General features: G+C 28.3%; 1 protein-coding gene across 4 annotated transcripts in view; it reads right to left on the minus strand.

Annotated features, from left to right (window-relative positions):
* LOC107447771 (uncharacterized) overlaps window positions 1-10,941 on the minus strand; it is a 32,404-nt gene extending 21,463 nt beyond the window's left edge. The window contains exons 1-3 of one of the 4 annotated variants that reach the window (XM_087156101.1): window positions 10,693-10,941; window positions 4,214-4,347; window positions 1,469-1,546 (exon numbers count right to left, since the gene is read on the minus strand). In XM_087156101.1, the coding sequence (XP_087012227.1) occupies window positions 1,469-1,546; window positions 4,214-4,347; window positions 10,693-10,810 (330 nt within the window). In that variant the 5' untranslated portion in view covers window positions 10,811-10,941. Of the gene's footprint in view, window positions 1-1,460; window positions 1,547-4,213; window positions 4,348-10,692 lie in introns of all 4 variants that reach the window. The other 3 variants (XM_087156100.1, XM_087156103.1, XM_087156102.1) reach the window with 3 other exon arrangements.
* Between the last annotated feature and the right edge of the window lie 1,842 nt (window positions 10,942-12,783).

Here is a 12,783-nt window from a genome sequence, read left to right on the forward strand (position 1 = left end):
AAGAAGTAGACCAATAACGTAGACCTAAAAAATATTTTTAAGGACAGAAAGAAAAAAAATTCCGATTTCCGTCTTCGAGTCAGTCTTGTTTCCGTCTTACTTCCGTCCGCGGACATTTTCGAAAGACGGAAATCCGTCCTGGGGACGGAAGACTTGCACCCATGTCTATATTTAATGAAAATTTACATTTTTGTAAATTATCTATAGTTTCATTTAGTAATGTTTTTGCTAAACCTAACTGCATTTTGCATGATGCAGTTGTCCATACCATACTCAAATGATTCAAGGCCTTTTTATCACAGGCTAAAACTTTACAGAAATCAATCAGTATCGGAGGAATAGGGAAAGGCCAATTTATGTTCTGCAATTACTCCTAAAATCAAAGCTTGTACATTTGTAATTCTATCACTTAATGGTACATTTACTGGTAATTGAGTGAGAGGTTCAGCTGAAGTTGATGGAAGAGAAAAAAAAAGTTCACAGGCAAAATTAAATTATTTCGTTTCGTTTTTACTTTTTTCAGATGTTTCTTACTTTTTATGTAATATGGCACAGCTGCAAATCCTCGTTTGCCATAATTCATATTATCTGAGCAGAGTTTGCAAAGTACTTTACCGCTTATCTCAATTTTTTTTTTTAAATAGTCACCAACTTTCACCTCAATATCTTCTGATAGATTGTTATTAACAGTTATAGTCACTTTGACAGTTTTATTTAGCCATTCAAATTTGAACTAATTTTTTTCAGCAGCATTGATCGTACACACTTTATGCTCATCTTTCAAATTGACTTCCATCATTAAAACGCATTCATCTTAAAAAACACCATGTGAAAAAATATGAGTAAACAATAAATAATCATGTGCCTGGATAAATGCAGAAACAGTAAAAAATAAGAACGACAAAGCTGAGAGAGCTATAATGTACGAATGCGTGAAATTAATATGCGTCACACCAAGAAGGAAAAATCACGGATCAAATATTGGCAGTTGAACCAAAACTGCTTAGAACTCAGCATTTAGTACGACCAAGAACCTCGACTTTTCCTCTCTACAGCGAAAGTTTTCATCGTCATCTTCACCCAGTTTCCATTGACGATTATTCTTTTTCAGACGTCTACTGCTGGGGAAAAAAATTTCGTTTTAAGTATTGTTCTCGTTGTGTGAGTTTCAGCAGTAGTGTGTATGTGTGTGTGTGGGGGGGGTTCTGTAATAATTTGACCAATTCAAAAGGTTTTTGGAACATTGTAGGAAATTTTAAAAATTGGGAGAAAAAAGCGGATTTCTGTTTTTCTGTGGAAGTCTTTCACCCATGGGAACCCTGTTATAAAATAAGTGCTAAAATTTTGAAAAGTTAAATATAGAAAACTTTGTTAAGTTTTCTATATTTAACTTTATTAAAAAAGTTAAATATTGAAATCTATAAAAATATTAATATAAAGTTTTGATTATAGAAGGATATGAATCTACTTGAGGTCTCCTAAAACTTTCTGGTAAATTTGCTTCATAGACAGCACGTGCTTGACTGTTGCCCATTTGCTGCAAACACTAAAATGGAAAACATAATTTTAACACTGGTAAAAAAAGTTTTGAGACATTAATTTTAAATTGATAAGACTAAGAATTATGCTAAACAAAGACAATAAAAAAAATATGGCAAATTGGTGGAAAAAAAATGACTTAAATAATATGGAATTGATAATGTGTGATAGTTTTAAAATATCTCTGATAAATGTGAATCTATATTAGCAAAAAAAAAAAAAAAAAAAAAAAAAAAAAAAAAAAAACTTTTAATTGAATACTTGCAAGTAAAAAAAATAAGGATCGGCAAATTTTTTAAAAAGCTTTTTCAGTTTAAATTTTACTTAGAAATGGTAGATGAAAAATGCAAAATCAGGTTTGTTAGCAGAAGTTCATTGTTTACAGCCTCACATAGTAAGATAAAAAAATAAAGTATCTGCGCACACAATCCGAAAGTATCTGCAAGTTTAGAATATTTTTTTGGTATGAATGACTTGATTACATTACAAAAAAGGCCAAAAAACATTTAACTATTTAACATTTATTAAATTCTCCCCTAAAAAAAAACTATATATACATGCACATTAAGAACATTAGAGGAAGATTAATATAAATAGTTATGAATAAAAATGAAACTAAAGAACCACATTCATATTAAGTAATTATCATATTATGAATTAAGTAATATTAATAATTTTGCTCCTGTAATTCTTGACTGTGAAATCCACACTTAACTTTTCGTGGCAAACGTGGGCAACTATGTTTAATTTGTATCAACAGAAGTTCATACATTAAAACATATAGTTCATACATGTTCATCACAGAAGAAAATTACATTAAAATTTTTTCCACTGTCACCGTAAGTTTTTATTTCTATTGTAAAGTGATAGTCTTGTCTAGCAGTTTGCTCGCCTGCTAACAATTTTCACTAATTAACAATTTTCACTTTTCTCTTCTGTAGTGGTGCACATACAATTAAACAACTTTTTTCTACCTTGCAAAAATTATGATTATGTTGTTGCCTGCTTACTATTTAATGTTTTCCCAGTGAAATTTTTTTTTGCACGGATATTACAATAAATATATTTAAAAAAAAGCATTTGCAAAATCGGAGAATTTCTGCCATTGTATCCGCGCATAGGGGTGCGCCTGCGCTTGCATACAATCTAACTAGCATCTAGAATTTCAAAAAAGATGTGACAAGGGAAGAACTAATAAATAAGTACAAATTTATTTGTTAAATGTCCGTTTTATACATTAAATATAACTCGTGCAATAATTTTGATTGATTTATGTTTTTTGATAAAATCATCAGATAGATCTTACACTTTTCGACAAACCAATACTCAGTAAAACTTATGTCCCTATGCCTAATTGATACCAGATTTTGATAAGAATAAACTTAGTTATATTCTTACACTAAGTAAAATTAACTCAGTTTTTTGCTTTTAAATAAGACAGGATCCAGACTGAATAACAGCAGTTTTGCGAAAAAATATCTCTGATTAAATGACAGGTATAAATGAAAGTAAAATGCATCAAAATATTTTCTTACTGATGATCTATATTGGGTAGAGTAAGTGCAAAGTGAGTGCAATCTACTCAAGTGCAAAGTGAGCTAATATAAAAATTATAGGTTTAAATAGTGAAAATTTTTATTTCAGAACTTTCTCTTTGAAAGAAAGAAATCACAATAGAAAAATATCTACATTATTTACTATTTCAAAAGCAGATCTACAAATTAATTATCAAAACAAAACAGATCTATAAACTAATTATTAAATTATCTATAAAAGGAGGAAACTGGACTGTGACATAAAAATTTATTAGTGGCCTGTAGTACACTTAAGTCTGAGGCAGTGTTTTCATTACAGAAAAAAAAAATGGGAGATAATTTCTCATCCTTTCTAAAAAACAGGGTGAGATTTCTAAAAATTAAAAAAACACGAATAGACTTGGAAAAAAATTATTTCATCAATTATAATACATTTTTAACATCTTCTAATTGAATATTTTTGCTGCATCATCATATGGAAAATGTTCTATATCTACTTTTTCATCAGCTATTATATTTATTTGGCTGAAAAATATCCGTATTTGTTTCGTTTTGACCGTTTCTACCGACATTTGTTTCATTTTCATTTGTCCACTACGGAGTAGAAGATGTCGCCTTAACAAGGTATTTGTCCATCTTAGATTCATGCACAAAAAATTTAAACGTCTTACATGAAGAAACCTTACCTACGGTGAACACATGATTGCAGAGAAATGTGTTCTGAAAGGGGTTCCGTGGTTCGGGAGGGGAGTGGTGTTCTGCTGTTTGCACCGGTTCTGAACAATACTGGTAAATAGGGAAGCTAGATAACAAGGCCCGATGTTCAAAATAATGAAAAATTAAGGGAGAAAAAGGTAAGATTTTTTAAATGATAAAATTAAAAACTTTGTATATTTTGGGTGTCTTAAAAGTTACGCAAATATTTTTGAACAATGCCCTTTTTTGCGATAGGCACCCTTTCATAGGGGGAAATAGTGCCCTTTTAAGCTTCTAGCACCCTGCTATTCTTAAGGTCTAGAATGAACACTGGTTATGAAAACATACAGAAACAGTTTGTGGTGTTAAAAATTATGGCCTACTACTACATTGCATTCAGCCTTTCATGTCTAATGACACCTGTGAGAAGACATTCAACTTACTGCAACTTGTTCTGGAGTCCATGTGTCTAAATTTACAGATTTCACCTTAGAAATGTGGACACCTAAATTTCGATGGATTCCAGCACATCGTATGCAGAGGAATATTCCTAAATTCCAGGAAGCCCAACGAGGCCCTACAATAAGAGTTTAAACAATTAAAGAGGAAAATTCACCAATTCAAACATTATATAGGCCAACAGTAATATAGCAACACATTTTAAATGATATCAATTTCTAAATAAAAAAAAACTTTTTATAATCATACTTTCAGATCAGAGAACATCTTAATCATACAAGATTAATAATTTGCAAAATCAATCAAATTTTAATGACTATCTATAAGAATTAAAACAATCTTTTCAGACTATTCTATTTCATTAATAGAGGAATACAGTGGACAGTTCAGTATTAGTAACTAATTGCTCCAACTAAATACAATCCCTATGGCACCAAAGGGATTTTAAACTTTCAAAAATTCTTAAAAATATGTGTAGAGATTGACCTGAGGGTGGTGTTCCATTAATTAATTAATTGTGTATGAGTTATAAGTTAGAATTTGAAAACCTATTAATTGCTTAGAATTTCTTTTAGCTTTCGCTTCATTTTCTTTCAACAACTGTCCAAGTTTCATTTTCTTCAGAAAAGACTTTCTCGTCCTTAATAGCTTTCCGCCAGTCTTTACTATCAGATCTATTTATAGCATCATGATCAATCAAAAGAACAATCTATCAAGTATACTGGTTGTTTTATTTCTCATCCTCTCCCTAATTCTTCAGAAATAAATCAGTCCCTTAAAGATTCTGGGTTTTCAATACTTTCTTCTGCAAATATTTTTGCACCTGATCTGATTGAATTTCTTAGATTTTTGAATTGCTAGTAAGTTCATGATTGCAAAACAAGGTTTAAAAAAAAACATTTTTTTTGTGAGAAACATAACCTGGGTGGGATTTATTGAGATTTAAGATATTTAACACTAGTTTAACACTTTTTAGATTTAATTTTCAATTGAAAAAGAACAATTTTAATAAAAAGAAAACTTATGTACGAAAATAATGAGTAAGTAATGAATTAAAATATAAAAGTTTTAATTTTAATGTAGTGTCAACTTTTCATGCTGGTACTAAAAAAAAAAAAAAAGACTCAAATTAATTCTTTCCTTGAGTAAAAATAAAATCATAATATTGGGATCAGAGATATAAGTTGTTTTCTGTTTTACTTATTTATTTTTAAACATTCATAAGTTGTAGTTTTTAGTTATAAAGCAAGTCGTTTGCCAGCTAAATAACGACAGAACTACTGTTTATTTAATAATTTTTTTAGTAGTTTTAGGAATTACTCTTTAAACTATCAGTTAGTTTTGATTTGAAAATTCAAGAATCAATATATTTAAGATAAATATAAAATCCCTTAAAATTTAACTGTTAATTAATCTTTTTATCTTTTATCTTATTTTTTATTAATCTAACTTGATTATGTTTATTATAAAAAACAAAACAAACCTATTTCAGTACGGGTTTTATTTGGTTTTGTTGAGAGGGTCTTTTTGGGGCTTGTGGGTGGGTCAAAAACCTTGTTGCAAAATACCATATCTTTTGAAATTCTTATTTTCTGTTTTTTTTTTTTTTATGCCCTAACCTATAATTGTCTATAAAAACTACAATAAAAAAATACCTATTAGAAACGCTCAGTTAAAAAACTATGCTATATATAATACAGAAAAACAAGCAAAAATAAAAATTAAAAAAAATCCTTAACTTTTAAAACAAAAAGTGATGAAAAAACGATGAAATTGAGTTGCCTGAATTTAATTTAAAAAAAAAAAAAAACAGCATTACAAAACTAATGGTTCAGTATAAAGGAATCTAGTTTCAATTCTTTAAATTTCATTTTTCCATGTCTTTCAGAACATAAAATAACTAATAAACTTAATTCGAACTTAACAAATACGTTTAAAAAAAATTTTTAAAAATGTATAAAAAAATACAATTTTAGATTATTATTTATTAAATCCATTTGAATTTCTCCCCAAAAAAAACTTTTCTACGTAATACTTTGCCGAATATTCACCCAAATACCAAATAGTGGCCGAATATGCTTTACATCCCTACACAAGATCATTATCCATTGTCTGGAATTTACCTGCTTGGAACATGGCAGAATTTTATTTGGCTTTCTGAAAACAAATCTTCCTGCATTAATATCTTTCTGCGATACTTTTAATAGTAATTTATATAATTGTAATCAATTTATAATAACAGAAGCGATTTGCCTTTATAATAAAAGCCAACATATCTAGAATCAAACTGAAAATATTTTTTAATTATAAAAGTAATCTTTTTTTCTCAACACATGAAAAAATATATTTTGTAATGTTATTGGGGACATTCTCACACTTTGAAGGGAGGGAACACTTATTCCTTCCTTTTTTACACATTTTCCAAGCCATCATGTTAATTTAAAAAAAAAAAAAAGTGAAATCTGAGGTATTAAATTTTGAAAAATACAGACGACAAAACTGCGCAGACTTATGACTAAATCGTGCGAATCGGCCTCTCCAAAATGGAGTTACCCAAATGCATGTTTTGAGATTCACGTGTTGTAATAAAAAAAATCTTCCCTTAAAAATATCAGATTTCAAAAACTATATGGAAATCAATTGCAATAACATCCATGATATTTATCGAAAAAACAAAACAAAAACAGTATCATCGTGTAATAAAGTAGGTACTCAAATATGCAATTCAAATGCCCCGTAGTTGAAAATATGATGGCTAAATGCATCAAATCAGCTGAATCGATGCCTGTTGCTTTTTCCTAGTTAAGTCACAGTATGACAGCAAAAAATTTCGATGTTGGACGCTTATTGGGAGCGGTAAAAAACAACGGTGCAAAGAAACTTTTGGTATTATTCATTTACTAGAATGTCATTGTAATAAATTTAAAGTTGGAATTATTATCAGATTAATGTTGAAAGTTTTGAAGATAATTCAATCTAAATTTGAGAATTCAGAGTTCAAAAGTAATTAAGATTTAACTTCTTAAATTTTCTACTGATTAAACTTGAACTAAAATAAAAAAAAAGCTCTAAATTTTAAGTTTGACATTTACTACTGGTTAAACCTGAATATTTATTAGTTATGTTATCATGAGTACATAAATTTAACTACTGATACTATTGAATTTTTTGAAAAAAAAAAAAAAAAGGTTTTAAGTTGAAATTTAGTGATTAAGTTGAGTTTGAAAGATTTTAGAATCAAAAATTGAAATTTAAAAACTTGATTCAATTAACTTGAAAGTTGCATATTCATATTAAATAAATTTTTAATTTTTCAAATTACAGAAAATTAATTTTGAGAATTGGATTTTATTTGATATATATACATGTTTTTCTTAGATATTGCATATATGTGAAAACTGAATTTTTCTAAGAATCGTTTTATACTTTAGATTACTCATGCTTATTAAATAAAACAATCTAATAGTTTTAACGGTACTGATATGCATAATTTTCAAATTCCTAAATTTAGTTTGAAAAATAGGTTGAGTTCTTGGCACTGTTGCGATAGACACGTTAAAGTTCAAATATATGTGTATATTACTTATGTCTATAAAGTAATCCTTTAATTTTATATATGCAATGGTGGTAAGTGAACAGGGTTGGTGGGTTTTTGACAATTGATTTTATCATGTTTCAACCATGATCTTACCCATTATGTCAAAAACCTCTTTTTGACATAGTTCTTGACAAGTGTCAAAAACCCAAAATTTTAGTGTAAGGATAATTATTAGCTAGCTATTATAAATAAGAATTTATAAATAAACATACATATAAAATTACATGTGAATAATCAATTATACTCTTCAATTATTTTGATATTAAAGTCCTTTGTTTTGACAATTACTGTCAAAAACTCAAATTTTGGTGTACAAAACATTAAATTATAAATAGAAATATGTAAAATTAAAATTTACTACTCTGTTAATTTCTGAAATTATTAAAAATAGGAATACAAAAACAATCAGCCTAGTAAAACATCAGCCTAGTAGTAAACACTCAACAGTGATATTCATCATACATAAAATCTATCTTCATTTACTCCCATTTTATCTTCTCCTTTCCTTAGAGCATGCAACTACAAAAAAAAAAAAAAGAAAGTAAAAAAGGTTTCAAGCAGTCTCTAGTTCAAGTTCCTTTTCCAGCTTTCAATACATATGATCGAAATTCGAAACTATTTATCAATTCTTTCGATTGATGCTGAGCTACATAGTCTAGGAAATAGGCATACTATACTTATAACATAATAAAATAACATCCAACTAGGAAATTTATTCTAATAACTGTACTAAATATTAATAGTAAATTAATTAAATCCTTGAATTGATCAAAAATTAGCAGCTCCTTTAAACAAAACTTTTAACATTAAAAAATTAACAACTCCTTTATTTATATTGCTAATAAATTATAATATAATTAATAATTAACATTAGAAATATCCATGTACAGTTCGCAAAAGGAAAAAACAGACCACCCCAAATAACTTTTCAATCAATGGTTCGAGAGAGTGACCTCAGATATGCTAATTAGTGCAGATGATATATTAAGTTACGAAAGCAGAAACAAAAATGTACTTTCCCTCAATAAACATACTAGTTTTTCAACAGATTTGGATTTATGACCCTCGCAATATAGGGGCTAGCCACAATCTGTGAATCGGTCCCAATAGTTGATCAGGAAAGTGGTCCAAAATTTGGACCCTTTAATATTAATTTTACTTTATGTGTATTTTAGCTTATCTCACCAAGTTTTCAAGCAAATAGAAATTTTTTTTGCACAGAATCATAAAATTTCGTTTATCCAAAAACAATTTCATGCAAAAAGCAACTTTTAGTAAATATTTATTATTTTATTTAATAATTGTCGAAATATTTTGAACTGTAAGGTAAACAAATTTTTACATAATTTTAAAGAATGCAATTTTAAATAGCGAAATACAAAATATGAGCAGAATCAGTCGAATAGTTTTTGAAAAATCAAATTTTAAAAAATACCACTTTTTTCGAAGTTAAATTTTTCAGGAACTATTCGACCAATTTCCCTCAAATTTTGTATTTTGCAATTTAAAATTGCTTTCTTTAAAATGGTGCAAAAAATTTTGTGCCTATCAATTCAAAATTTTTCGACTATTATGAAATAAAATAAAAAATTATAATTTCCTAAAACTTAGATTCTGCAGGGAGTTTTCTTCGGATAAATTAATTTTATTATTATGTACAAAATATTTTTAATTAGTTAAGTTCTCGAGATATGGTAAAATAATCAAAAATTACATTAAAGGGTACAAACTTTAAACCACTCTCCTGACCAAACTTTTTTTCAATGGCGGGAACTAGGGAGTTGTCCCGTTGGCCACAGAAATGCCAGAACTGCTACTCTCTTCTTGTTACCCAGTGGGGACCTGTGGCAAAGCCATGGCGGTGGAACAGCGTCGCCCACGCCACACAACCACAAACCCGCTTATAGAGTGGGTCACATTCACGCGAAAGAACATTGAACACAGAGAGAAAGAACACACAATCAGCGGCTCCGCAGTCAGGCACGCTAACTACTCGGCCTCCTGACCAAACTACTGGGACAAAATTCCCAGATTGCGGCTACTCCCTATATTGCGAGAGTCATAAACTCAAATCTGTGAAAAAAAACTATGTTTATTCAGAAAAAGCAAGTTTTTGTATCTGATTTTGTACCATGAAATATATGTCTGCATTAATAAGTATATTTGAAGCAGATTCTTGACAAGTTTTTGACAACTGACGATTTTAACCGTAGTCTTATCCAAGATGTCAATAAAACCTTTATGAGAAGTGTCAAAAACCCAAAACTATAATGCAAGGATAATTATTAGCTACTATAATAAAGATAATAAATGGATAATTTTTTAACATTAGTAAAATATAGCCATTGTTAAAAAAAATGCAAACTAATTAAATAACTAATTTAAAACAACTAAGACGAAAATTTACAAGAAAAATCAAACAATTACAAATGCATAACGGAAGCGTCAATCATCACCGAAATTATTTAATAATCATTATGAACTAAATTTCTTAAAATTAAATAATGAAGACTCAGACAACTAGGAAGATAGTTCAAAAAAGGTTTAAATTTTCAAACAGCACTTTCAGAATAAAACAACAAGAACAATGTTTCACTGGTATACATTACAAGTAAAAAAAAAAATTATTGCATTTTACAAAGCTAATAATTGTTAGAAAGAAGTTAATTTAAAAAAATGCAGAAAAAGAAATAAGGCATCCAAAAGACAAGATAGATAGTTCGATTTTAATCAATAAAAATAGATTAAGAAAAAAATATACAATTAAACGATCTTACATAATCTTGGTATTCGAGACCTGAAGTATAAAATAAATCGAAACTTCGAAACAAATAGAGCACTTCGATGATGTTAAAGTTTACTTACCTTTAGCGTCACAATCAACACAGTATTTGTTATCCTCTTCTCGGAGCAAATTACCTAAAATTATCTGACACTTATCTTGAATGAACTTTTGTTTCTCATTGTCGGCTTTACTAGACATGTCGCTAAATAATTTTGCTTCAGAATGAAGTTAATACACACTCCCACCAAATTCGTCAACTTGACAGCAGTGATGATCAGTTAAAGTTTGCTTGCAGACAAGTTACAGCTATCAAACAATCTGAGCTTCAAATTAAATTATGCTTTGCTAACCCTAAGAAATAGATTGATACGTCATTGTATGGAAAGGGAAAAATGCGGGTCTCTATCTTTTAAGGAATTGGTAACTAATTTTAAACCATAGTTTCTACTACAGAATGGCAACAAGGAAATGATAACGTCGGATGAATGGGCTTTTCGCACTGTGATTGGCTGTTGACTATCACTGATGGTTGCAAGAATTTGGGAAGTTATCGCGTTTATTGTGAATTAAAATAAAAATTTCAATAATTTTGTGCACGCCAGTCTATGTTCTCGCGTAATCTCGTACTTGGTGTGATGAAACAATTGGTTCATTGATGGATTGTGTTTACATTTATTTCGTAAACAGCCACTGGAAAAGAGGAGATTTGTGTTTAAAAAAGAAATTAGGCGAAAATGTTTTCGAATTTTTCGATATTTATAACGGGTGCTCTTAAATACTTTTAAATTAAGTATTCTCTTTTAAAAGCTTAGCTGCAATATTTATATAATTTTCTTACGTTCTGTTGTAAGGAAAAGAAAATTCGGATCTAAATTAAAAGAATAATTATGCCATGTAATGTCTAATCATCCTATGCATATTTCCTAACATTTGTACTTAATTATTAAGCATTGTAATTGTAACATAAAAAATAATTCTGCAGTAAAGTTCAAATTGATGTTTAAGTGTTTATATATTATGTTTATTCGACATTAAAAGTGTTTCTACTTATAACATTTTATAAATGAATTTGAAACGAGCAGTTTTAATAAAATAAAATTATGGCTAGTTAATAAAACTATGGCAAGAGTTAAAAATTATCGATAAAATTTTTATGTGGTTATCAATTATTCTATATTTATTTGGAAGTAATGAAAAGTAATAATATATTTGTGAATCTAAGCACATCATGATAAACAATAATATTGAAATGATAAAAATTCTGTGGAAATAACAATAATATTGGAAATGAAAAAAATTCATGTTACATGAAATTTATTTTCGAATAGTTGACTACTTACTTTTATGATGATAGATTAGATTTTTGATTACATATTTACTGCTGTGTATTAAGAGTTAGGTCAAATGTGCATCAAGTGGCTAGTATAAAAATGTTGCTTTTTTTAAACTTACCACTGCCTTATTAGAAAAACAATTTTGTAACAATCAAATAATAAATATATAAAAATCTATATTTGAAGCATATAAGAGTAAAATTTTTTATTTTTTGATTTAGAAACTATCGATCAAAAAGATCCTTTAAAGTTTGAATTATATTTATATAATAAGTAGAAGGAAATATTAGCGAAGGAAAAATTTCATAATGAGTCATTCCACAACAGATCAATCACTTTTGAACTGACCCCCCTACTATTTTAATGAAATTTGGTGGAACATGCACACATGATAAAGTAAACAATTCGAACAGTTTTTAATTTGAAATTTGTCCAAGTTATAAACACTTGAAAAAATAAAATTTTCATTGGAAAAACCACTAACTTGCATGCATATAAATAACTGCAACTTTTTTTTTTTTACTTAAAAAAAGTTACTTTAAGAACTTTACTTTATAAGTTACTTTTTTTTTTACTTTAGAAGAAAGTAAATGGTGTTTAAGAAAAGATTTGAAACACCATTGCAATAGACCTTTCATTTGATGCCTTATATGACTTTCTGAGGCTAGGTTAACTTCAAAGCAACCTGATTAGGCCTTTGACCTGTGATATGTGATCTCAAAGAATTACGAAAGAAATATTTTTTATTGACTGCAACATTCTTCTACACCTTTCAAATTTGTAGCATAGAAATTGAAATTTTAAAAAAAAAAAAAACATTAATTATTGCAAACCAAA

Source organism: Parasteatoda tepidariorum, chromosome 12 (assembly GCF_982258835.1).
Source record: "Parasteatoda tepidariorum strain Cologne lab strain chromosome 12, Ptep-v5.0, whole genome shotgun sequence".
Taxonomy (NCBI): domain Eukaryota; kingdom Metazoa; phylum Arthropoda; class Arachnida; order Araneae; family Theridiidae; genus Parasteatoda; species Parasteatoda tepidariorum.